Source organism: Phaseolus vulgaris, chromosome 1 (genome assembly GCF_051622355.1).
Source record: "Phaseolus vulgaris cultivar YP4 chromosome 1, ASM5162235v1, whole genome shotgun sequence".
Lineage (NCBI taxonomy): Eukaryota > Viridiplantae > Streptophyta > Magnoliopsida > Fabales > Fabaceae > Phaseolus > Phaseolus vulgaris.
Genome location: NC_143498.1, coordinates 4554999 through 4582694, shown reverse-complemented (window position 1 = coordinate 4582694; position 27696 = coordinate 4554999). Strand labels below are relative to the sequence as shown.

General features: G+C 29.7%; 4 protein-coding genes across 15 annotated transcripts; 2 read left to right on the top strand and 2 right to left on the bottom strand.

The window, feature by feature from the left end:
* Positions 1 to 1094: 1094 nt before the first annotated feature.
* On the top strand, positions 1095 to 5222 carry RTE1 (protein REVERSION-TO-ETHYLENE SENSITIVITY-like protein (DUF778)). The gene is made up of 3 exons (XM_068619847.2): positions 1095 to 1536; positions 3266 to 3597; positions 4543 to 5222. Exons 2-3 carry the CDS (start codon positions 3313 to 3315, stop codon positions 4963 to 4965), a joined length of 708 nt encoding a protein of 235 aa, XP_068475948.1. The 5' UTR covers positions 1095 to 1536; positions 3266 to 3312; the 3' UTR covers positions 4966 to 5222.
* Positions 5223 to 7262: 2040 nt separating this feature from the next.
* LOC137816624 (rhomboid family protein) lies at positions 7263 to 9854 on the bottom strand. Of its 2 annotated transcripts, none has more exons than XM_068619844.1 (6): positions 9621 to 9854; positions 9425 to 9495; positions 9295 to 9356; positions 8223 to 8696; positions 7859 to 7949; positions 7263 to 7500 (listed from the first exon to the last, which is right to left on the bottom strand). In XM_068619844.1, exons 1-6 carry the CDS (start codon positions 9760 to 9762, stop codon positions 7414 to 7416), a joined length of 927 nt encoding a protein of 308 aa, XP_068475945.1. In that variant the 5' UTR covers positions 9763 to 9854; the 3' UTR covers positions 7263 to 7413. The 2 variants fall into 2 exon arrangements, with proteins under 2 accessions (XP_068475945.1, XP_068475947.1); XM_068619846.1 differs by having other exon boundaries at positions 9295 to 9353; positions 9621 to 9852.
* A 1906-nt stretch (positions 9855 to 11760) lies between these two features.
* Positions 11761 to 17001, bottom strand: LOC137816622 (calcineurin B-like protein 4). 8 transcript variants are annotated; one of them, XM_068619841.2, is made up of 9 exons: positions 16812 to 16999; positions 16062 to 16251; positions 15830 to 15912; positions 14537 to 14596; positions 13203 to 13311; positions 13052 to 13104; positions 12276 to 12356; positions 12081 to 12193; positions 11761 to 11994 (listed from the first exon to the last, which is right to left on the bottom strand). In XM_068619841.2, the coding sequence occupies exons 1-9, from the start codon at positions 16878 to 16880 to the stop codon at positions 11943 to 11945; spliced, it is 810 nt and encodes a 269-aa protein (XP_068475942.2). In that variant the 5' UTR covers positions 16881 to 16999; the 3' UTR covers positions 11761 to 11942. The 8 variants fall into 8 exon arrangements, 7 of the variants coding, with proteins under 7 accessions (XP_068475942.2, XP_068475941.1, XP_090154612.1 ...); XM_068619840.2 differs by having other exon boundaries at positions 12131 to 12193; XM_090298486.1 differs by having other exon boundaries at positions 12131 to 12193; positions 16062 to 16157; positions 16812 to 16950.
* A 2966-nt stretch (positions 17002 to 19967) lies between these two features.
* On the top strand, positions 19968 to 27145 carry HDA2 (histone deacetylase 2). Of its 4 annotated transcripts, none has more exons than XM_068619838.2 (15): positions 19968 to 20132; positions 20226 to 20360; positions 20432 to 20487; positions 20589 to 20706; positions 21263 to 21325; positions 21573 to 21641; positions 21713 to 21879; positions 21948 to 22012; positions 22093 to 22139; positions 23637 to 23681; positions 23774 to 23824; positions 24219 to 24305; positions 24716 to 24803; positions 25608 to 25752; positions 25921 to 27145. In XM_068619838.2, the coding sequence occupies exons 1-14, from the start codon at positions 20028 to 20030 to the stop codon at positions 25706 to 25708; spliced, it is 1197 nt and encodes a 398-aa protein (XP_068475939.1). In that variant the 5' UTR covers positions 19968 to 20027; the 3' UTR covers positions 25709 to 25752; positions 25921 to 27145. The 4 variants fall into 4 exon arrangements, 2 of the variants coding, with proteins under 2 accessions (XP_068475939.1, XP_068475940.1); XM_068619839.2 differs by having other exon boundaries at positions 19988 to 20132; positions 20229 to 20360; XR_016518586.1 differs by lacking the exon at positions 23637 to 23681 and having other exon boundaries at positions 19988 to 20132; positions 20229 to 20360; positions 23736 to 23824.
* Positions 27146 to 27696: the final 551 nt, after the last annotated feature.

The window sequence follows — 27696 nt, the reverse complement described above, 5'->3', positions numbered from 1 at the left end:
TGAAAAAAAATGATCTGAACTTTTCTTAGATTGGAAGTAACCCAAAATACCTTAATTTTGAATTCATCAAAATGCATGTTACCAAAGAACCATAACAATCACAGGACAAATTCTATTTTTAATATGTTAGAATTAAATCTGCAGTCTCATAACTTAATTGCATTTCTAGTTTTGTATTTCTTATTCTTTGAATAATATTTTTAAGAATATCATATATGATTGATACAAGCTGTAAAACTAATTGCAACTTAAATAATAATACTAAATAAATAATATATATATATATAAAATACAAAATAAACTTTAGATTTAACTCAACCTCATAAAACCGGCTCATGAGGTGAGATTTGCACCCACTTATATATAATGAAATATCTTAATATCTAGTTATGAGATCTCTGACAATATAAAAAAAACACGTATATTTTTAACTAGAAAACTTCAAAGGAAAGAATAAAAATTCATGAATATTAGATAAATAGCTCATGAATAATAAAAAATAAATAAAAATTAAAAAACATAAAAAAAAACACATCCTCAAAACAAATTAATAAATACTAAAAAAAATATTTTTTATTAGAAATTCTTAACCAATCAACCATACAACTATTGAAGAAAAAAGAATCATCTATTGTCCAAGGATAAGTCTCATGTAACTCTCAAGGAATCTAGAATTGCAATTCAAAAGAGTACTATGCAAATTTCATGATGATTTTACCTTCTCTCTTTATTTGTTGTATATTTCCAAATTATTTATGTGATAATAAATTTGCAAACTCTTTAATAAGTATTTATTTTAATTAATTCTATAAATTTTGATATGAAACATTAAAATTTAGCTACACTATAGAATAAAAAGAAAGAACTCTTTAAGAAGATTTAATAGTGGTTAACTTCAAAAATTAACAATCTTTAAAATCAAATCAACCAAATTATTAAAAAACACATTTTTATCAGAAAACAGAAATCTTATTACTAAAAGCTTCAGAATTTTCCAACTTGGGATTGAAAGAAAAAAATGGCAGAACTCTGTAGACATCATCACAGGGACCCACCATGAAAGATAAAAAATTGAAAAGTGAAGAAAGGTTCATGCACCTTTCCCATTTATCGTCTTTTGCTTCTGTTTCAAAACAACAGGAGAAACATTTTCCTAAATGAAACAAACAATAATTAAATTGAAATTAAAAATTTATATTTCTATAAAGAGAATAATAGCTTGTGGACTTTGTGAATCTGTGTTGTGATGTTTTTCCCAAGTGGTTTCATCTCCAACACAAATAGCATACCAGTGTAATAACTCCCAACAACTTCCCTGCTCAATTTCATCACACCCCTTTGTGATTTGTGATTTTCCTTTGAGCTGTGATTTTCTCTTAGGTAAGGTGAGGACCCTATGTTCTGTTCTCACCGGCTTTGGTTCTTCTGACATGTTATGCACATTGATGAAAGGTTTGAAGTGTTTTTCGATATCTCCAATGTGGGGATTCATGCCTATATAATGAGGACAGTGGAGAACTATCCCCACAGGGAAAAGTAAGTTCTGTTTTTTTTTTCTTTTCTGTTTCATTTTTTTTTCTGGGTTATTTTTTAGGGGCTAAAGTTAATTGCTTTCATGGTTGAGGGATTTTGTGGCAAAGTAATGTCTGATTGATTGCATGTATTTCTCTATGATCTTCTTCTCTGTTGGTGTTGTGATTGACTTTCTGCTTGAGTCTGTAGTTTGAGATTGGACACTGTTGGTTTTGTGTTTTCCATTTGGTGGGATTTCCAGCATTTAGTAGAATTAGCACAATGTTTTTTGACTGGTGAATGGTGATATATGTAGTCATTTCATTTCATTTAGACACTTTGGTTATGGTTATGGTAATTGTTCATAATCTGTGCTGTTTAGGAGAATGATGGGCGTAAGAAAAGCATTATTTTAAAAACTGTGGTACTTTTTTTGTGTGTTATCAATACTCATTGTATACTCTTGAGTTGCTAGATTGAATGTGCGAAGGGAAAGAGAAACCTATTCAAGTAAAGTTTGTTTATGTAATTGGATAAAAAATTATGTCAATTTTTAATATTATAGGATTAAGTTTAAACCAGATGTAGGAATGTGCATTGTGCAGGCATGAAAGTTTTCCTTTAAGATTGTAATATTAAGTTTTATGAAAAAACCAAATTTATGAATTTTGTCAAAATTTGTTTCACGAGGTATATGCTGATAACCTCAAAAGGCATGAAACAAGAGAATTGTTCAGCTTATTAATGTAACATAATTACAGAATTGATAATATGATAAAGTACACCTGTATTTTCTAAAGGTGTTATTTGTCTTTTCATTTGGTTGTTGGTTCATAATAAGAAGTTTGCGGTACACAGCTATTTATTTGGGATTTGATCGATGTGAACTATTTACAAGCATGTTTCTTTATCTCCAACTTTTGTTTCTAACAAATTTGATTTATCTAAAAGCAATTGACAATGTTATAGTGCCATATAGTGCTGCAATTATATATCATTGAAGACTGTAAATAAACAAATAAGTAGATAAATAGGTTGCTAGAATAGATGGAGATAGTTGAAGTGTTGAAACTAGATCAACCTGATCAACCACAGTGAGTTGTGCAATGAGGTGGAATGAAGCATGATAGTCAAAATCGAGATCTCACTCAAAATCGGAAAGATAAATATGAATCGTAAATCGAAAGATTGTAACATTAATAATCGTAAGATCCTATATACACACATAAAACTGCACTTTGGAATGCAGTGCATGTGCAGTGAAGTTAAATAGAATGTGCAGTGAACTTATTCAATGAAGAGTCACATAAGGAAGAACGAATGTGGTAGTCCAATGTAGTTGATGTGACAAAGTTACAAATGAGTAGCCAAAATTACTCTTTGTCCTTGTGAATACTTCTAATTATTCTGATTGTTTGGGGTTACCATGTGATGTATAAATTTTTACAGTTTCAAAGTTTTCTCACTTAGAATTTCTTGTTTCCAATATGACATTTGATAATAATCTTAAACATTTATTTTGTGCAAGGATAGATTTGGTTGGTTTTTGTGCAGTGTGCTTATCTTGTATCCGATATTACATTATTTTACGTTCTACAGGTCTTAAAATACATTTGTGATTCCCTCCAACATTTACCTTTGACATTTGAACAGTACACCCAATTCTAAATATCACAAGGTTTACCAATACAGGATTAAGGTTTTGAAACTAACAAAGGAATAATTGTTTCACTTGATTTTTTTCACCATGCAGAATTGGGATGTGCAGAGGAGTAGTTGGTTGTGCTATAGACTTTTACTATGGAGTTAAATACAAGTTATGACATTGAACTTTCACGAATTGGAGAAAGAACACAGCATGAGTTGTGGCCTCTTGATCAAATTGACCCAACCAATGCAAAATTTCCATGTTGTTTGGTTTGGAATCCATTTCCGGTGGTATCATGGTTGGCTCCCTTCTTTGGTCATGTTGGCATTTGTAGGGAAGATGGAGTTGTTATAGATTTTTCAGGATCACATGAAGTGCATGTTGATAATTTCGCGTTTGGTTCAGTGGCAAGATACTTACAACTGGACCGTGAACAGGTAGTTTCTCAAATACAATATCTAATTCTCTTGTTGCCCTCTTTCTGTACATATTATTTTCATTTATAAATGCATTCATGTTTTGCAATATAGTATTATGCCAAATTCAATTATCTATTTTTTGTCGGTTATAGGAGTTTGGGATACTAATGGTCTTTTATTGTCAACATAGTTATGTGTGAAACTGTTAAGTCAAACATTGATTTATTATGGATACTGTTTGACTGTGATATTGACACTTAAGTCATTGTCAGAAATGAGTTACATTTGTAGCTACAGGGTTCTTTAAGGTCAAAACTTACTTAATCACCTCTCATTTTGAATCTTAGAGGTTTTAAGTTGAGATGTGCATTATATGAACAGTTTACTTTGAATAAGAATTTCCTTAATTTTTTTATCCTTCCTTATATTAAATCAAATCTGTACTTTTGTCATTTTACCCCCTCTCTTAAAAGGCTTCACATAGATTAAGATGCTCATTCAAATAAACACATTAAGTTTGCAAATTGCAATTAGTTTTTTATACTCCTATTAAGTTATTGGTGCTTGATTTCTTGTTCTAAACCTTTATGGCGTTCATGATTGTTGGTAAATTCACCTACTAGATAATGGAGCATACATGCTAAACTTGAACAATTATCTGTTCTTTTTAACCTCAACAAGCTCAGATTATTGTGACTCCACCCTGATTTTGAAAAATCAAATTAGTTATTGTTGGAGATCCCAAATCAACTAGAAATAAGGACATTTTAAAGTATATAAATGGGTGCAAACCTCATTTTATGAGTCGTTTTGTAAAGTTGAACTAAGCTTAAAGTCCATTTAATATGACATCAAGAGTTATTTAAAGTCGATTTTATAAGGTTGAGTTAAACTTAAATTGTTTATATAGAACTATAAGAAACTCTTAGTTGACATTCTTTGTAACCTCAAATAATGTTGCAGTGTTGCTTCCCTCCTAACCTATCTGGACACAAATGCAAGCAACGTTATCGACATGTTGATTATGGCACTGCTATCACATGGGATGACGCATTACAGGCTAGTCTGCGGGATTATGAAACCAAAACTCACAACATTTTCACTTGCAACTGCCACTCATTTGTTGCTAACTGTCTGAATCGTCTGTGTTACGGTGGATCAATGGACTGGAACATTGTGAATGTAGCAGCTTTGATTATATTCAAGGGACAATGGGTTGGTTTCTGGGCAATTGTAAGATCTTTCATGCCTTTTGTTGTGGTTGCTTTCTTAGGAGTTGTCATGGTTGGATGGCCCTTCTTACTTGGGCTACTATCAGTGTCTCTACTCTTACTGTTGTGGTTTGTGGTGGGTACTTACCTTGTGGGAAACATATCACAGTGCTAGATTATTCATGTTTTGTTTCCCTCTTCATCAAGTAGCAGGTTAGATCTTATCTTGGAATAAGAAGTAGTTTTTGAAAGTGTACTTGGTGTTGATTAGAGTATGTATTATGCAATCATATTTGTCTAGTTGGTGAAACTGTTTTGCAACCTGAATCCTATGAGGAAGCTGTTTTAAGTTTCAGATTCTCATCACACATTTGTTTGTAGCAAGATGGAATGACTTTTATATAAAGATAAATGTTTATGACACTTCTTAAAGCATTTGTTTTGGTAAACTCTTTAGTATTGGTTAAGATTTTTTACAAATCATTGGATTTTATTGGTGATATCTTAGTTCTATAGATTTTAATGTCTAAGAGAATTTATTTGTAGGAAATGTTATGAAAAATTCACAAGAAGCATGAATTTGAAAGCAAAGAGAACATCCTCACACAAACCAAACTGGATAGGAAATACAACCGTCTCACATAACCAAATTAAGAAACATTTTCAATAGTTCCTTATATTTGGGCTAAATAATAGAGGGAACATGATTTTGAAGGTAACATGGCATTAATTAAAAGCATATGATGTTTCATTTAGAAATGCAAAAGTTCCTGATGAGGAAATTCTTATAAATGTACAACTTAAATCTTGTACTTGAATTACAAATAAAAATCTACAAGCAAACTGACTATTTAGAATGGTGTCTAAACCCAAATCTACAAATAAAAATTCTAAGTATTCTAAACACACCTAAACAAATATGAGCAACGTAAGTTGTTGGAGGACCAAAATCAAAACACACTAAAGTTACTAAAGTTACTCAATTCAAAAGTACAAATAAATCATTCATGTTATTTTTGTTTTCATCAAAACGCAAATTATGAGATCATTGGTTATTTTTGTTTTCGTCAAAACACAAACTCTTTGTATGGATCATCTTTTAACAAATTGTCTATAACTTAACAAATGCAATAAATGTGATGGGAATTAGATTTAGCTTTTATGTTCATCAAAACATATATATTACATATGATATTCTGGTCATCAGATTGTCCATGTGATTTATGGATCATCTAATTGGTTATTGAGATTCTCTAGAAACTAATCCATATGATTCATGGATCATCTAATTGGTTATTGAGATTCTCTAGGAACTAATCAAATCGTTTAGATAAATTTGGACGATCGTTAGATTGATAAATTATAAAATTAACACAAATTTATCAGGTATAATTATGTTTTTAGTTATTGAAATTTGAAATAAATCCTTTTTTTCAGTTGCTCAAATTTAAGATATTCATTCTAATAATTCAAATTTAGTAAAATATGAATTTAATAAATTATGTCACCTTAATACTACTTCACTTTAACATAGTTAAAATCGTGTACCAGTTAAAATCGTCTTTAACATAGTTAAAATCGTGTACCAGTTAAAATCGTGTTACGTTAGTACAACTTATCTAGATTTGTAATTTTTTTTAAAAACAACTCCAATTTGATAAAAAACAAGGAAAAAATTGTCCCATGTAGGTAAAAAAAACACTTATCTACCACTTGAGCAATATTATTCTTAATGCCTAATCTTTTTATAAATAGAATGAGATATTTGTCGGGAAGAATGATTAAGTAAAGAGATGGTGAATGGAACATTAAAAGTTTTTCATAAAATTTTTTAACAATTAGATGTTGAAACTAAAAAATGTCAAGATAATCTTTTTTACAATTTCACTTTTTTAAAACCATGTTGATAAACAAAATAGATTCAATAGTAAAGAGAAGAAAAGAAAAACTAAAAACTTATACCAATTAAGAGTTACATTTAGTTGTTTAATCAACTTGATTAGACTTGCCATTATCATTACAAGAACATGAGAATGAAAGAAAATCGAGAGAATAAGACTTAATAAAGTAATTATCTTAAACCAAGTCAATCAGTGATAAATCGACCTGCATCTTGATTAACACAACGATTAAGGATCCTATATATACCAGTCCAGACCCATCCACAATAAGGTCTATCCCAACTCTATATATTGGTCAAAGTTGGGACAAGTAAGGTGACATTCAATAGCATTTATTTTTCTCAACTACATCAAAATTGACTTGAGTGTTAAAAGGACCTTTTACAAGTAACCCATTTCATCATACGCTGATCTACAGAACCCCAGAGACTACTCAGCTGTGCAGGAGGAGGAGACCTACTCGGCCCTTGTAAGAACACATTTCATTACAAAAGAAAAGATTACCAAAAATAACATTTTTATATTTACTAAAAAGAAACTTACGCAAGAAAAGAATGAGTGGATAGGTGAATCATCGTTCAATCATCAAGATCTTATTAGTTATTGCATGATGCAACAGAGTTTGGACTTTAGAGTCCAAAGTAAACATGTTAATCAGAACTTTTAAATACTGTTATGACAAGTGGGCAACAAAAATTTAGAAAGGAACACAAAAAAAGAAATCACGCTCCATACTTGGGAGCTTTCCAAAGCTTAAAGGCTATCTCATGCAAGAACCTATCTGCCGGTATTGTAAGATTTCCACCATGCTGTATGGCAAGGAAAGAGAAACAATGAAGCAAAGATTATTCAGTAACCAAGAATTACATTATAGCTTAAACGAATAACAAGCCTACGAAAATTCCATAATGGTTAGCACTCAAACCATGATACTTTACAAAAAGTGTAAACACTCACAGAATCAAAAGAATTTAAGGTATACTAGAAGGAACACTGAAGTAAACAAGAAAGTTTTAAAGATTGAAGTATTTTAAGTTGTGTAGACAGGATAGGACATATTTAAGAACAAGAAATAGAGAACGATCAACCAAGGCAAAAATATAAACATTAATTGGATTAAATAATTACTCGTGTAAATAAAACATGAAGTAAAATCTTTAAACGAACCTCCATAAAATCTTCAAAAGAAAATCTCTCTGCATTATCCTTGCGAGTCACAGCATACTGCCATTGAGCAGTTAACATGGGAGAATATGACCTGTATCATTTAATATGAGATAAATAATCAAGACAATCCAAAGAGAAAGCAAATATTACTAATCTTCAATTACTATAACTTAGGTAGTATTTAGTGGACACGTGCATATCATAACATGAGTTCTATATATGTTTAGCATATTTTGAAAATATAAGAACATGACAAGGGGTAAAAAATTGATCCATTTTGGTTCTACTTAAAAGTATAGAACCAAGGAAAAGAAAAAAAGATGGTCTATTTCATTCTGTCCGTGCTAAATGCTGCTTTAATTACCTTACATCCTTTCGAGGAATTCCTCCTTTCATACCGTAACTTTGTAGAGGATAAAGCACTGAAAGATGAGAGTTCTTCTCATCTACCCTTTTTGAAACAGGAAACTTAGAATCGTCACCCTCCAAGACATTGCCATAGCTCATGACAACGGACAAGTGCAGACGTGATCCAATGTCAGATCCGGGTTGTGCTTGACTCATTATCCTTCCAATCAAAGCATCCATATACCCCACATCAGCAGCAACCACTTCTTTATCACCAGCTCCAATGTGAAAGAAAACAATATCGTAATGGTCACTATCCAGCACCTTCCCTTCTTGAAGGCCAAGCAACTTGAGCAACTCAAGGGCCACAACCTCAGCAGAACGACCTCCCACTAACTCGTTCAATTGAAGAACACTAAATCCAAGTTTGGCACTAAAAGACTTCAAGCTTGAATTGTCTGTCAAAATAGCAGCTTTCATTCCCATAAACCTGTATTTAGAAAAGGAAACCATTTATTTGATCTATTTAAATCAATAATTTGATTCTTGCAGATGACACATTTAAGAATCAGTCCCTCTGTGAAAAAACTTAAGTTTTAGTACCTATAATATAACTCCTTAGTTAATACAAATTGGTCCTTGTTGTTCCTATGTTTCTTATGTCTTAGTCCCTTAAAACTAAACTTTTAGTCCTTAAACTTAACTTACATTTTTCTATACTTGAATGAGTGTCACCAATAGATCAAAACCCTGTTTGGATATCTTCTCAGAAAGTACTTGTAAGAGAAGAAAATAAAAAGGTAAAATAAGTTGAATTTCTCATATAAGCTAAAATCATATTATTCACTTCAACTTTTACAGAAACTATCTCATTTAACTTTTTCAAAAACTAATTTTAACTTACTCACAAACTAATGTTAACTATAGGAAAAAAACTTAATTCATTAACCTTATTACTTTCTTCTTTTAAAAATCCATAACCCACACAGTTATAGATGCTATTGAGAAGTTTATCCACACAAGCAAAACCATTAATTTAACCTTTACAAACAGCAAAACTGAAAATGGAAAACAAATAAAGAGAATACCTATCAGACAAAGTTTGTTTTGGTGGATCCTCTTGGCTATCACCATCACTGATTTCCCCCTTCTAACAAGGAATGAAAGAATATCACAGTGATGAAAAAAAAAATCAAAAGTTGAGCAAATGGGTCTAACCATATTAGAATAAGTGTGACATGCATCCAGCAGCACTGCAAATTCTCTAACTGACCTCTCATCCCCGCTTTCTGAAAACTACATATCCAAGTGAATTTGAATGTGGCAGGGGCACAAATGGAAGAAAAAAGATATTGAAAAGTGTGTTTGGCATTATTACAAACACATAGAGGTTGTGGGTTGAGGAGAAGGGAACCTGAGGGTGGAGAATTGGGAAGACTCAAGAATCCACAGGAAGATAGAGAAGCTAGAGAGTGAAAGTGGGTGTGCGATGAATCGACGAAACGAGCAAAGCCATCACCGAATAAGACCAGGGATCGACTTGGTTTGTCTGCCATTGCTTCTTCTGCTTCTGAGTTTTTCACAATTTTGGAATCAGATGCAGAGAGAGAATACACAAATGAGTATTGTGCCAAAGCATCAAACTTTTGTTGCAACATATTCAGAATATTAAGACTTTTAATTTTACATAATAATAAAAATTATTTAATTATATAGTCAAATTACATTATATAAGTGTAGCCTTTATAAAATTTTATTATTGAAATAAAACTTGTGAAAGGATTTTAAAAATAATGAAATATCATAAGATCCCCTTAAAACAAAATACATTAACTTTCACTGTTGATAAGTGTTTATTTTTTTATTTTAAGTAATATTATTTAAAAAATTATTTTATGAATTTAAATAAGCATTTATTTTAAGGTATAATTTAACTAAAATTACCTCATACAATATTAATATAAATAAAATTAAGCATTTTAAAAAATAAATTCAAATAAATTATACTGCAAAAAAATAATTTAGTTTTATAACATTCAATAAAATACAAATGTGTAAAATCAAATGTTAGTCCGTTTTAATCTTTTCTTCATTATTCATTTACTTTGACCATTTGATTCAAAAGAATATTGAAATAAAAATTAATGATTTTTTTTATCCTAATGAAAAAATTTATAACAACTACAAAAGAAGCTTTTGTGTTTATAAAGACAGAAGTATTCGTTTTAGGTTTTAACACAATTTTTTTGATATCTAATGTGAACACAACTAATAAGATTATCTGTACATATTTGATAAGTTTATTCTTGATTTTTAAATTTTAATTAACAATAAATAATAAATTTGAAAAATATGTAGATAATGCGTTTATTTATAAATTTAATTTTTTGTAAAGTATAAGTTACAATCTATAAAATCATGAGATTATAGTAGAATAATTCATTTGTCAACTATTCATCACAGTTTTTTTTTTATATAAACTTTTTTAATAACAACAATTATTAGAAATATTTTTTGAAAATAAAAATTATAAGAAAAAGTGATTAATGACTCAATTACGTGATTGAAGAGTTATATTTTGATCATATACAATTCTAAAATAAGGTAAATTGAGAAAAGAAAATACTTACTCTAGGATATAATTGTAAAAAAAATCAAACAATTACCAAAATATATATATATATATATATATATTGATTATAAAAAAAATATAGAAACAATAAAAATAAAATGTAACAAAAGATGTGTGAAAAAAATAATTATTGAAATTGGTATTTTATTATATATTGGTTGTTTTACATGGGCAAGACATGCATAATGTCTAAATTATCCTTACAAGACAATAAAATTAGAATTAGTTTATGTAGATATTTTTAAATATTCTTTATGAAATTAAAAAAAATTAAAATTGTAAACTTAATTATATTTGAAATGGTATTAAATTTTATAATTAAAAAAATATTTAATTCGTTAAACTTAATTATAGAATACACAATCTTAGCAATGTCTTATATGATAATGGAGTTGTCCTCTTCGCTAGACGAGACCCTCTAGGAGTATCGACGGCTTAAATTTTAAATTTGATAGCAAAAAATCTTAGTTGTTAATTAGATATCAATCCTTTAACAATAATATAAACTAATTTAAAAATTAAAAAAAAAATAGTCTTTAAAATTATTTTTTATTTTATGATTTTTTATTATTTAGATAATAGATTGATGTTACACCAGATTTCAAAAATTTTACACAAAACATGCCAGTCTTTTTAAAGAAAAACTCATTCATTGTTATCATTCAATTATCTGGACAATATAGAAGACTTCAGAAGAGAAGAAATTTTCTTAAGAAATTTGTAACATCCCCTACTATTTTCTATTTTCAAGCTTCAAATTTGACTAGTAGTATAACTCAATTCATTGACTCTTTTGCACCCATGATATTTTACAATAGAGAAGGTCTCAGTCACATGAAATAAGTATTTTGAAGATCTTTTCAAATCAAGAATCAGCAAAATATATATATATATATATATATATATAATGTGAGCACATAACTCCAAGAAGTTGTTTTTATATAGATTATAATACAAAAACTATTTTCTAATACATATTATATAGTAGTTTCTAATATAGAGTTTATTTCTAATACAAATTTATTAACATAAAATGAGTAAGGCATCTCAATCATTCACCTGAAACAGAAACCATATTGATGCCAAGATGACAAAAACATGGCCTTAAATTTCTTCCATGGTGAAAAAAAAACTTGGAAACACAGTGGTGATATCCCTGATAGAAAACACAAAGTTACATGGTTAGTTACACTAATTAGGGTAACCAGAAAAGAGAAGAACACAATGTTTTATAATTCATACTTCAAATAAGGAAGTGTCATGTTCACCAAGAGGGATGGATTTTGACTCACAAAAGCTTTCCAATCTTCTCTACTGATTTTACCATCACTGTCCTTATCCACATCAGCAATTGTCTGAAAAAACAAGTGAGTTCTGAAGCTCCTATAATTACCATGTTTCATTAACCTAAATTTTCATACTTGGTTAGAAAATAACCTTGTCAACCATAGCTTCAAGAAGATCATCAGGAATATTCATGTCTGATTCAATCAAAATGGCTACAACCATTTGCTTCACCTAAAACCAAGGAAATAATAACCAAATCACCAATCAATAAAAAGCACAAAATTAACATGGAGTTCCTTAATTATCTTTTATGTTGTTTTCAGTATAATTGTAATACCATTTCAGTAATATATGTTAATCTCAGCAAAGTTTAAGATCTCCTTAAGATGTTAATTGTTATTTCTAACTATAAATAACTAATAAAAAAAATGTATTGACACTTAGATAGTTTTGGAATATTCCACCTAATAAATTTTTTTAAGTTTATAATAATCATCCTTATTTTTTTTATCGGTAAAATATATATTAAATAAGGTATTTGAGGGAATCTCAACCTTTATATAAAAGAGGTAAGATTATTAACATAGCCTTCAACATACTCCTACACTGCAAGGAACACCATAAGACTATGTAAAAAAGCTTAAAAAAATAATATTATAGTTAAAATAGACTATGAAAAAGCAAAGGGGGTGATGTTAAAATAATAAAAAATATATGAGGAGATGTTATAGAAAAAGAGAGGGAGAAAAAAAGAAAGACACAAATCTAATTTATTTTTAATAAAAAAAATTATCATGAAAATGATCTAGAGAATATTTTTTTACTCTAATTAAAGATCATTGAAATAATTAATTAAGTAAATGCATAAAAGTTTTGTTGAACAATAAATTTATACCATAAAGGATTATATGAATATGTACACTTACTTCCTTTCGTCCAATAAATCCAGTTTGACTGAGGTCATAGAGCTTAAATGCAACTACAAAAAATATGATTGAGAGACAAAGATTAGATGTGAAGAAAAAAATAATTTCACTTAATGAAGCAAAAAGATTGTCTTCATCACTTTGAACATACAATCAATTTTTTCATCTATAGGTGCATTTGGATGGAAAACACTGAGTGCAAGGACAAATTCGTCAAACTCAATTACACCATTTCTTTTTTGGTCAAAAACATCAAACACCTGAAAATGAAAATATTTCAAAATTACATAATGTAACATTTAGAATTATATATTTAAGATTTTATATTATTAAACATGAGGTTAGGAGGACTATCTAAGTTTTTTTTCCTTGTTGTTAAGAATTTAAATGTAAGATAGTAAAATAGAAAATCCACAATTTACTAAATCATCTAACGTATAAGGTAAGACGATAATAGAGAAAACTACAATAATAGAAAAAATAAACAATAATATAGAATAAATGAAGAATTGCATAGAAAAATTTAACGTGATTCGACTAATTTAGTTTACATCCATAGTCAAAAGTTCACTATGAATAGGATTTGATATTACAACAGAGAGTTTCTCTCAAGTCTTACAAGTGAACTCACAACTCAAAGTTAGAAATAATTATTTAGTACAAGGTTGTATATAAATAGACAAAAGTGTCTAACTAACTTCCAACACATGCATCAAAACAGTTAGGAATCATGTACATTTATGGATGGTATAAGAAGTAAAGGTCAATGTTGTCATGTCCATACACTGAAAAAGGAGTTTGAAGCAATATGATGGCACGAGCTACCATGGTATTAAGTACGAGATAGTTAGAATCTTTGGAACTGAATTGCGCGTATGTCAACTAGGAATGTCTATGAACGAATTGTTTAAAATATGGAAGCAAATGTAGGCTGGAATATTGGATGAACATTGATTGAGTCATAGAAGGGGAGGTATATTGTGTAATCCCTTTGGGGTTTTGGTATATATTGGACAAGGGTGAATGTTTCTCAATATATATATATATATATATATATATATATATATATTCCATGTTTGGGTATGTGTAGGAAGCTATTACATGTAGCCTAAGATCTTTTTGTATAAGGGATTTAAACATTCCTTAAATGCTCCAATTTATTTTAAATGCATTCTTTGTCAATTAAAAATATGAGTCACACATGCAGTGATTCAATTAGGAAGTGTAAAACGTCAACTGATCATTGAAAGTCAACTGACCTTGAACCATAAAATGATATTTCACCACTAGACGATCTAAAGCCTCTAGACTTTGAACACATTTATTGACTTAACTTTTTTTTTAGAGAAAAGTATTTAAGATCTTTTATATAAATACACTTATATCTTAGAATTTTTTTGTTGTTTGAATGACATTTGAATCTAGAATTAAACCTCCACAATAAAAATAAGTGTTCTATTGCTTAGAAACATGGAAATTGCTTACTCGATCTAGGAAAAGATTTTTTCCGTTTGGGGTCTGAAACAATGCCAATTGAAGCTCCTCCTACAAATATCATGATCATTGCATCATTGACCAAAATGAAATCCTCAACATAAGTGTTTGGTAGATGACAATTTATGCACCATCCTCCTATTTATTCATTTTGTAAGAGAAATAAAATTATTATAATTTTGGCTCCCATTTGGGGAGGAGTTCAATTACAACAATCTAAGATTTTTCACATTAGATCTTGTACAAATTGAATAACACCATTTGGTGAAATATTTCCATCATAGTCTTTGTGGTTCTTTTTGTCACATTCAAATCACCTTATGCTTCATATTTTTTCATAAATTTCACTTCAGCTTTAAATTTCTCTAATACATTTTATTTTTCTCATATCTTTACTTGTATCACTCTTTTTTCAATCCTTAAATGTTATCACACCTTGATTACCCTACATTTAGTATCATTAGTGCACCATTTTTTTATGTTTTTTATAAAAATTGTAATTGCACGATTTTTTTAATATTTATTTTGTATGAAGTTTTAAATTTTTTTTGTGAACTTATATTTTTTATGAATGTGATATTTTTCATAAAATAAATAAAATTGAGGAAAGAAATTAAATAACAACTAAAAGAAATATATAAAGCAGATAAATATTATAATATATCATTTTTAGTATACAAACAATTTTATCAATGATAATATCCTTTCGATGAAAAGAGAAGAGATCATTTCTCCAATCCTTGTTCACACAAAAAATTATTTCTAATAAAATAAAAATATAAAACAAATCGCATAGAATAAATATTAAAGAAAATAGAACTCATGTTTGCAGATACAACTTTCATTCCACTTTCATAGATAAAAGCATAAAAAATAGTGCATGAAAACTAGACTTCAATTAAAAAATAATAATCATAAATTATGTATCTAAACACAAATTTCTTTAAAAATAAATTAAAAGGCATGTATATTTCTATTAAAAAATCAAAATTAGAGATTATGCATCCAAACTCAAGTTCTTAACATATAAATAAAAAGTGTTTAAGCATATATAAGGCACGAATTTTTCATTTTGAAACTTTATTTCCAAATATAATTTATCTATATATAGGTATTTGTTATAAAATTTTATCATTTTTCTCAAAAACATAAGAAAAATTACTTTGATTTGATAAAATTTCCTCCATTCTATAACTTCAAAATAACATTAAAAAAATGAAAGGAACTCCATGCAAAATAAAATATTAGAAACAAGAAGCAAGTGTTAAATGATAGAAAACCTACCTTGTGAATAAAACCATCATCGATTAAGGAGCTACTTAACCTCTTAAACAACACATGCAATGCCTCCACTTCCTTAACTGTGACTGCATTAACATCAACAACAATTCAACCCTATTTACTAATTTATTATTAAGTGCAAAATTTATTATTAAAGTATTTTTTTATTTTCGATGAATGATCTGTTGAAATAAACTTTTATAGGATACCCATGAAAAAAGGGTTAATTATTTACATGTTGTTGCAGAAGCTAGGGTTGCGAAGTCCTTAGCAGTGTAGGAACAACGTTTGTGCTTCTGCATAATGCTGCTTGAGCAATAACCCAAACAACCTGTGACAGGCAACATCAAAACCTCAACAACCACCATCAATGGCATCAACGCTGCACACACACGTTCACCTATTCTCCTTGAATCTGACAAACCCTATTCAAAGTTACAACACCAACCATATATCCATGAAAATCATGACTCGTATATATAAAGTAATAATAATGAAAATGAATGAAACATATCTTTAATATGATGTATTTAGAACAAAAATTCTTAGACAGTTTAAAAAAAAGGCCGTTAAGATATTATTAACTATTACAAAGTGGAATTTAAGTCTAACTCAACTCCATAAAACCGGCTCATGAAGTTGAGGTTTCCACTCACTTATATACAATGAAAGGGTAGAATCTCCAACACACCACTCACGCCGAGACTGCCAACTCGTGCATGGACTATATATTATGGATGGTCCGATAGCGGGTGACACGATAGGTCCAACACAAACACTCCTTAGGATAGATTTAAAATGACTCTGATACCATATTACAAAATGAACTTTAAGTCTAACTCAACTCCATAAAACCAGCTCATGAAGTTGAGGTTTGCACCCACTTATATACAATGAAAGGCTCTAATCTCTAGTCGACATAGCATCTCTAACATTAACAACTCCAAGCATGCAGCAACCTTGGTGATTAAGATGAAAAACTTACCTGGGAATCCGAGGTGACGATGGGTGTTGCTGTTGTTGTGTCTATGGAAGGATCAGAAATGGAACTCATGGTGATGAGAAGGGTATGAATGGTTCTTCAGTTTAGAATTCTTTCTCACCGTCTTTCTCATGATTATCTTGTCTGTGTGGCCCCAACCCTACCATACCCACTTGTGTTTCAACCAAGTTTAAAGTTACATGATGAGGCTCTCTCTGACATGCTTTCCCACCTATCAATGTTTTCTTTTAGTCTACTTTTGAATTATTTTAGTGTTAGTAATTATAGCCATGGTAATTGAATAGTAAATCATAAATTTGGAGAGTTCATATTTTAAATCCTCAATCTATTTTTTATTGGGAATAGCATTTGTGATATATATGATCCAATCCGATTCACATTTGAAATAAAATCCAAACAGCAATATAGAACCATTTCGTAATTCAAACGATTTGTGATATAATTCATACGATACAATTGGGATATGAGAGTAAAAATAATTATTTTTACTGTTCATATTGCATGCATCGCAACCATATCTGAATTGTATGATATTTACTACCTATAAAATCTATAAAGCTCGAACACTACTCTTAAATGACGTGTTCGAACACACATATTGGACACAACACTTGTATGATACTCATAAGACAATTATGGTTAAGTGTTCAATTTAAAAAATATTTTTTAGAAAATCATTAGTAATTAGCTTTTATTTAATTAATGTTCTAAAAATTTCTGAAATAGATGGTAAGATCCTAAGTAAAGAGTCTTCAAAATGAGTTGAGTATTATATGAAATCTCCTAAACATTGAAGTCGGTGTTCGTCTTTGTAGTGAAACGTGTCCTCTGCTGTTTTTTTTTCACTTATTTATCAAATCTTATGAGAGAAATGATATGAGTGGTCCTACCTTTAAGTTATCCAAAGTTAAAGTTAAGTGGTTCAATGAATCTCACCATTTTTTTAGAAAAAATCATTTTTTATATGAATTTTTTCTTCAATAAAAGATTATTTTTCTTAGTATCAAGTTTTAATAATTGTAATATGAAATAATTTATTGTTAGTTGTGAATATATCAAGACTTCCGACTAATGCCTTAATATATAAACCTATTAAATCTTGATAAATAAATTTAGGATTTAATTGAATCCTATTTCTCCTAAGTACATCATTTCTTAATATCGGTATTACAAAATGATGATTTCTTAATATCAGTATTACAAAATAATGATACTTAAATATTTAATTGAATGTGATATAGTTTCTCTATTGAATCTATAAGGCAACATTTGAATATTAATATTGTGTTTAGATGGAGGAGAATAACTTTAATGTTTTAAAGTGAATTTTTTTTATGAAATAATTTATTTAATTATAATCATTAAAAGAAAATAAGGATTTAACGTGGACCAAAAATGGATGCAACAGATGCTTATATTTGGATTTTTGTTGACCGTCATTTTGCATAAATTTTGCATCATTTTGTCCGACAATATTAACGTCTGTAATTAATCCACACACAAGTATTTGGAAGCTAATTGCTGATTTTCTTTTAATGAATAATAATAAGATAATATCTCAAGTAAGAATACATGTTAATTTTTAAAAAAACAGCATTTCAAACTTGTAAAAACATTTCATTTATTATGTGTATCATTGATTAACTCTCACCTTATCAAAACTTCTTTTACATAAAATTTAAACTAAAAGATTCATTAATTGCACATTAATGTGTTTAAGTAAAACAAAGATAGAAAAAATAATAAAACATAGTAATTTGTAGACGTGATTTCAACATTTTTCACTTTTAATCCATATTTTCTTACGAATTTTTTCTTCATCTATTATCTTTTATTTTGCTTTTAAACATTGCTATTTGTATAAGAATTAGAAAAATTAAGCCTTAAATATATAAGGTTTAACTTAAATATATAAGGTTTAACTTATATATAAGTGGCTCAATTCCCTATCTAGCACCATTTACATCTTTATTTCCCTATCTAGCACCCTTTTGACTTTATTTCCCTATCTAGCACCCTTTTGTTTTTATTTCCCTATCTAGCACTCTTTTATTTTTTATTTCCCTATCTAGCACCATTTTAAAAATAAATAAATAAATAATAAATTATTATTTTTTTAATAATTTTAATTTTGAATGCATTAAAAAATAAATATTTTTAATGTTTAAAATAATTAGAAATATAATTAATGAATAAAAACATAAATAGAAATAAATAAAGAATGCTAGAAAAAATAATAATAACTAGAAACATATTAAATGAATGATCATCTCTCATTTATTTTCCTTTTTATGATCAACATATACTTATTTAGTATCGTCTTATATCTCTTATATTTATCTTGTTTTGATTTATTTGATTTTTTTTATATCTTTTATCTTTATCTTATTTTGTTTTTTCTTTATTTTATACCTTTTATGTTTTTAGTTATTATTATTTTTTCTGCAATCTTTATTTATTTATTTATGGTTTTTGTTTTTATTTTATTGTTGTTGTTTTTATTTTCTAGACTTATTTATTTTTGCATTTTTTTCTTCTCATTTTTAAGCATTAAGTGTAACATTTGTATTAGTTTTTTTTAGAATTTTGCATTTAGGTAAACACTTCAATATTATTTATGTGTCCACTATTAATTAATACTAATTGACATTGGTTTTTTTTATAAATATGTCCTGTATTTTTTACTTTGAAATTAACATGATTACATCATCAATAATAATAAAAATAAATACTAATTTATGTTTATAGATTCAACTTTTATGTTGTTGTAGAGTTTAATTTTTTATTTTCTTCATTTTTAAAAAAAATAATTTTAAAGTAAACATTTTTAATTTATTACTTTTTTATTTTTATTTTGTAAAAACTTATTTATTTATTCATTAATTATATTTCTAATTATTTTAAACATTAAAAATATTTATTTTTTAATGCATTCAAAATTAAAATTATTAAAAAAATAATAATTTATTATTTATTATTTATTTTTAAAATGATGCTAGATAGGAAAATAAAAAATAAAAAAGTGCTAGATAGAAAAATAAAAACAAAAGGGTGTTAAATAGGAAAATAAAAACAAAAGGGTGCTAGATAAGGAAATAAAGATATAAATGATGGTAGACAGGGAATTGAGCCGATATAAGTTACATTTTAAAATTTAGATCTCTTCACTGCAGAAATTGTTCGTTTACTCTCTGTAACATGCAATGGGTAAGAAAAGTGTATTTCTGGATAATTCGAGTTATCTCACATTCCATTTTCGGTGCATGCATGAAATTGGTCAACCGAGTGTCCGAGTTTAGCAAGGTGAGTGAGTTAGGTTTCGATGATTCTCGATTTTTTATCTCGGAAACCGTTACTGAGTTGACTCGTTGTTTCGTTGGTTCGGCCAATTTGAAGAAGAACATCTCCGATTCTTCACCACCGCCATTGTTATCGCTGTCGATGTCGTCTTCTTCCGTGAACGACACCGAGGCTCTCCGGCGCAATCGCATCCTCTCCAGCAAGCTCTACTTCGACGTGTCTCCGTCCAAGGTAAGCGAGTTCCGCACACTCGCACTCTTGGCGCGTCGAGTGTTTACGCCTTCGGTTTTTGACTGATTCAGGTTCCGCTAATCTACTCCGAGTCCTACGACATAGCGTTTCTCGGCATAGAGAAACTGTAAGCATTTTCCTCGGACTAACGCGTCGTTTTCTGAAGCTGTGAATTGAATTGATTGTGAATAGTGCGGGGAGTTTGCAACTGTTTGCTGATTATTGCAGGCATCCGTTTGATTCGTCGAAGTGGGGACGCATTTGCCGATTCCTCGTTTCGTTTGGTATTCTCGACAAAAAATGCATCGTTGAGCCTCTGGAAGCTTCCAAGGATGATCTTCTAGTGGTAAGCGCTATGTAATAATTAATTAGGAAGAGCTTGTTCGGAAAAACTTTTTGGTGAACACTTCAAGAAGAATAAAGTGAAAAAACAAGGTGAATTGCGTATGTCAAAATCAACTAATGTACTTTAATTTTTGGAGATGTTACATAAGGGAGTTTCTAGAAATTTGAAGTTTATTAGTTGAGTTTAATTTAACAAGAGAAACGCATCCCATTTTATCTTCTTTTTTACAAGCGTTTGTGAATCGGATAAGTTAAAATCAACTTGTGTACGTCAATTTTAGGATAAGTTAGATAAGAGAGTTCATATGAAATTGAAGTGCATAAGTTGATATTAATTAATGAGATAATCTATCTCATTTTATCTTCTTTTTGTAAGTGTTCATAGAGAAATTTAACCAAATCAGGACTTAAATTGCATTTGACATGTCTTTGGAAATTGTGGATGTATGTTCAAATCACGGTATAGCTGCAACAAACAATGTATATTATTGAGACTGATGTGATTTAGCAAAATGTCTAGTGCTAAATCTGTTTCTTTCGTTCCTTTTTCTCCAAAGGTTCACACTGAATTGTATCTGAATAGGCTGAAGGAGAGTTCAAAAGTTGCTATGATAGTTGAGGTACTTTCCACTCACTTGTGGCACGAGGAAGCCATTTCTGGTTTGGTTGGTGATACTTATTGTTCCTTGTTTTTCTTTAACTGTGGAGCTCTTATATGGTGTCTAAAATTTGGTGAAAAGTTATCTTCTCTTTTAGAATAGAAAGTTGGTATGGTTGTGTTGTGCTGGAGTTCTTTACTGTATTGGTTTTTTCCATTTAGTGCTGGAGTTCTATATGATAACTGTTATGTGGATTACTAAAATATAGGTCCCTCCCGTGGCATTAATTCCCAATTGTCTTGTGCAACAAAAACTTCTTTCCCCGTTCAGGAAGCAGGTAAGTTGAATGTTCTATTTAAGTCTGTTTAGCACTCCGAAAATATGATCTTGCTCCTAATCTAATGACAGGTTGGAGGAACTGTACTGGCTGCAAAACTTGCAAAGGAGAGAGGATGGGCCATTAATGTTGGAGGAGGTTTTCATCACTGCTCTGCAGAAAAAGGAGGTGGATTCTGTGCTTATGCAGATATTTCTCTTTGCATCCACTTTGCTTTTGTTCGGTTGAATATATCAAGGTACCATCCTATTTCAAGTTAGAGTATTCTGTTATTGCTCGTGCAAAAGTTGATTGCAAATTTTTCAGGGTGATGATCATTGATCTTGATGCACATCAAGGAAACGGTCATGAAATGGACTTTGCCTATGATAGTATGTCCGAAAATATTTTACTGTAGTGTTTGGTTTCTTATCTTTTAGGGATTTTACTAATAGGGACTTTGTAATGGCAGGCCGAGTCTATATCTTGGATATGTACAATCCTGGAATATATCCTTTGGTAATCCACTCCTTGATTTGTTTTACATAATTTTTATTCCTATCTAGTATTTTGAAGTGATTTTTCTATGTTTCTCTATTCAACATTGCTGGCTGGCATCTGATGTGTCGCAGTGTCCTGTTATATTGTAGATTTGAATTGTCTAGTCTTTTTTACGGAATGAAGTATGAATTTTTCTGTGTATATCATTGTGGAGTGGCATGAAATGTATTGCAATTTCATTTCTACATTCCATTGGTAAAAAAGAGTGAGTGTTGGTACATCAGGAAGATTGCTGTCTTGTGAGTTGGTGATCATGCGTTCTAATCACTGAACATTATCTCCACTTGTAGGTATAAGTTTGCAAATAATGTCTCTCTCTAAATCACACATGGTTGGAGTCTCATCTACTAGGTGTTGCCCTTTTAATAAACAACAGAATCCTTTTTCTACTGAATAGGGAATAAGAACCTTAAGCGAATCACATCACAAAAGCTAACCATTGTAATCAGAGAGCCTAAGGCCCAACAAACATAACTCTAGAATTCCTTACCTCTAATGTGGGAGTCATCATACTTGCAACTGGATCCTAATATCCCACCATGAGTCACAGTTCCAACACCAATGCAAGTTGGTCGTGTACAAGCCATTTAACTAGTCCCAGACAAACATTGCAATATACATCCCCACCCCCACTATTTGATTGCAGCTAAAAGATATGGTCAAGAACTCCTGATAAGAAAATTGGGAGGACCGTACCACAAAAACTTAGCCATTGTTTTGTAGCTGTAGATCCCAAAGCCTTGTAAACTCCACACCTAGATTTTGCACCTCCTATGTGAACTTGAGTCCCATATCTTGCAATTGAATGCTAACAGTAGGTCAGTTACACGGGTCAACTGAGGCTTTTGTATTAAAAAAAACTCTTAAATTTTGGAAAGGCCATTTTAGATCGTGGTCTTTTTTATTTAATTATATTCTCCAACAATTGTATGGTCATACTTGTGTTTGTGGGGGTAACTTCCATATAACTTCATTTATTTGGCCAATCTTGATCTGTACTAGTTACTGGGGCCTCCTTTACTCGTCTAGTTCACACTTGCTATATCCAGTGGTGAAAATCTATTAAAATTTAGGTTTTAAGGCATTTATGTCAAGCACTCAATCTAAAACATGCTAATATTTTCTGTTTGAATCTGCAATTGACTTGTAAATGAAGTATGCAGAAAGCCATAAAAGGATTTGGCTAAATAATTTATTGAAAGGGGTTAAGGAACACACTATGCCTACTGTTTTCTAAATAATAATGCCTCATCGTGATGTTGGAAGTATGTTTGTTCTGATTATTGGAAGAAAAGGCCTAAGTTTTGTGAAGATGGATTGTCCATTGTCAAAAGCTAATTAATATTTGCTTTTAATTTAAAATATGCATATATTCTGATATGGTCGTCACAATTTTATCATCTTGAGACCAACTTATATCAATTCCTTGCGATCCCTTTTTACCTTCTATATCAGGATTACGAGGCTAGAAACTACATAAATCAGAAAGTTGAAGTAAAGGTATATATAAACTATCAGATAAACCTTAATCATATTTTTTTTTTCTGCTTTAAGGTTCTCTGTCACTCGTATGTTTCCCCCTGAACTTTCAGAGTGGGACGGTTACAGAAGAGTACCTGCAAAAATTAGATGAAGCACTAGAGGTATCTTATATATTATCATTTTAAACTTTTAATTCTTAAATATTATTGGCTTGAATACTCAATGCATAACTAGGATATGTGTAGCTGCGTATACTTTTTTACATTTCTATAACCTATCCAAGTCCAATTATATTAATTGTTCATTTGGTGCATGATGCGCTTTATCATACCTTTCCCTTTATTTTAAAAATCAAAACAAGGGAAAGAGAACTGTATCTTTACCTCCTAACCTTAACCTTCCCTTTCCATTTATTTTTCTTCCTCCCTTTCCCCTTTAGTCTTAACTTCCAATCATACCCATAGCACACCTTAGAATTGTTTATCTGGTGAAGATGGCATACTAACATTCAAGTTCTTATACTAACTTTTGATTTTCATGTCAATGTGATTCAAGGTTGCTGGGCGTAGGTTTAACCCTGAGTTGGTAATTTATAATGCTGGAACCGACATCCTAGAAGGAGATCCATTAGGAAGGTTGGAGGTAATTTTATTCTTGAATTTGCTTTATTGCAGTGAAATATCACCTCTGAACTCAAATATAAACAAAATTAACTACTTTCACACTGATTAAGAATAGTAATAAAGAGGTACTTTTACTAAATTACCCTCAATTATATATACTAGGGATGATACTTAAAGATAAGGATATTTTTGAAATAGTAACATTAAATAGGATTGTGGTGGTTGAAATTTACTATACTTAGGTCCACCAAACATGACTCTTTTTGCTTATTGAGTGCAAAGGGAGTGTAATATTAACTTTAGTTGCCTAGTCATTTCTCTTATATATAGTTTGCATATGAAAAGAATGGTCATTATTCTCGGTTAGTGTTTTAGTTAATTCCTTTACCACTCACCATAGGCAGTGCTTGTGCTATTTTATATACACAGATCAGTCCTGAAGGAATTGCCCTTAGAGATGAAAAAGTTTTCCGGTTTGCTCGTGAGAGAAACATTCCCATCGTCATGCTCACTTCAGGTTTGCTATTGTTTTCCTCCCTATAATATGGTGGCTACTTTGGCCTTTTGTGCGCAAAGGAAAGTTACCTAACAAAGACATAGTCTAATATTACAATCCTCTTTTAGTTTTAGTTTGTGCATTTTTCTTTACTTTTTGCAAGCATCTTATTATGTTAAAAAAAGTAATCTGAGGAAAACCTGAAATTAGCCCGTCTTTCGTCGAACTTCTAAGTGGTTTTCTTTTTAAGTATGACCACGTGTCCATCTATGCAAAAAAAAAATTGAAATACTATTTGGTAGCTAGTCATTTGAGACTGAGGTCCTAGCCATGTTGTCGTCATCCTTGTAACCATCTGTATCAAAAGATTCTTAGAACTTTGTTCGCCTAAATGTGATCAAATAACAATATTTAATGACATGAAAATATGATTAATCTCAGAACTTACAATTAACAAATTATAAAGACATTATCATTTTCGGATACTTTTGTTTAATCTTCCTGATTATTTTAATTAAAAAAAATTCTTGGAAAACCCTTGGGATGCACCTAAAAACGTCAAATCATGTTTTCCAAGAGTAAAAAACTATAAATTATGTGGGGGGTTTGTTGAGATGAAATATGAAACAAACAAACAAACATTCCCCCTGTTCCGAATTGATATAATTTGCTTAATGGAGGTGGGTTCTTCATAACTAATTATAGAAATTGGCTGTATTCCCGACCCATCCATGTCAATAATCCTTTTTAGAAATTTTCAACTATTTTCTCTTCGTACTGTTTGTTGTTTTATCAAATTGTCTTTATTTGTCATTCCATTTACAGGTGGTTACATGAAATCTAGTGCCAGAGTGATTGCAGATTCAATAGTCAATCTTTCCAAGAAATGCTTGATAGAAACCAGTGGAGCTCCAAAGTCTTCGTGAAGTGCTCCTGCACTTCAACGTTATGAGAGTTTTCCAGATCCTTGGTATTTGGATATAAAATGTTTTCTTTTGTTGGAAACTTTGATGTATAGTGTTTGATATAAAAAAAAAACTTAAATAGTTGTAATACGTCCATAAAATAGTTGTATATTTATAAAAAGAAGATAAATGAGTTGTAGTGTATATTAAGTATGTGTTTGTGAAACTAACAGGGTTGATCACGTGGGCAACGTATACGTATCTCTGTGTATCCTACCTACTCCATCTCCTGTGCCAGACGAATTCAGAGAAATTTTGCATCGAGGTCAGTAAAATATGACACTTTAATTAGTATGGTAGGTGGCCAATGACAGTGCTTGTCGAAATCTTGGGTGTGATTTTCATCTCATTAATACTCTCCTTGGTAGATAGGAAAGACAGTAAAAGCAGAAAAAAGATAGGTAAAGTTATATGACGCAGATTTATTTTCTTAAATAAACCCATTTCAAAAAATATATATACCCAAATACTCATTTCTGTTTTAATTTTCAAATTACACCTATTTAATGTAACTGTTCAAATTTAGAAGATCAAATTTTCATTGTAGAATAGCCCTTCACTCATTTTCTTTCAATTTTAAAAAAAAATTGAAAAAGGAATTGAATTTTGGGGAGCTGAATTGTCGATGTTCTCATTTATGTGTCGAAAAATTGGTAAGAATTTGATTTTTGGAGAATTGAATTCAGGTCTGTTTTTCTCTAAAAAGATTCAAAAAAAATGAGAAAAAGAAAATTTAGTGGTATTATTCTTATTCCCCTTTCAGCATTTGATCCCTGAAAATTCAAATTCTTAACATGCAAATAGTAAATCAGCCCAGTTTAGAAATTAAGCTGAATATGAATTTATTTGGATAATTTTTTTAGAATAATTATATTTTGAGAAAAAAAAAAATCTCCGTACGCAATGATTATGTGCAATATTTTGCATACTTGGAAGCAATATTGGATGTCTCTGAAAGACTATTGATTCCGAGTAAACGTTTCCAAAATCACAAAAGATTCCGAGTAAATCTTATCCACCAACTCCACCTTCTTCATGATTGTCATCACAAAAGCTGAGCAAATCTAGAGAGTTTTGAATTGAGTAAATACTCAAAGAAAAAAGATTGGTGTGCAGTGTACACTGTATTTGTATTTAATAATTCACTATTGATGCTGATTTGGAGGTGCAGAAACTGATTGTTTGTCTTTATGAATTTATGATGATCTGAGAGAGGATGGAAAGAAAAGGAGGGTGAGATTGATACCCTCACCCATGACTACAAAAACAAGAAAATTACCGTAATCCCAAACATGTTAGTCCAAACACATAATTGATTATATACTTGTGAATAAATTTTGATGGAAAGAGTAAAGACTGTGAAACTGTTTATTCAAATTCATGTTTCATTGGTTATCATATTTGAAGGATTCTGTCACTTTTTGGTTATTCGAAACATTACAATTAACCGAAACGAAAATGCATGTAAATTACAAAAACTTTCATTGTATGCAGTGGATATATATGTTACGCTTAAAAGGATGTCTAATCATACATTTCCTAATATAAATTTATTAAAATCATTTCAAAAAAATCCACAATAAAAAATTTTATGATTCAATTTTACCTTTTTAAATTCATATGGGAATTTTTTTTAACTTCATTTGAAATTAATTATATAGATGTATATTACAAAAAATATCTTTCATTTAATTTTAATAAAAATGAGTATAATTAAAATTAAAAGACTAGTAATTATGAAACTAATTAATAAAATTAGAAATTATATTCAAAGATCTTTTGTTAATACCATTTCATAAAATTATACGAATTTAAAAATAATTAAATTTTTTAATATAATTTTATACTTTTATATAACTTTAATCAATTTTTTTAGTATTATTTTATAGGGAAGCAAAATTACAATCACTAATATAAAATTAATTTATTTCATTTAAAATAAAAAATTA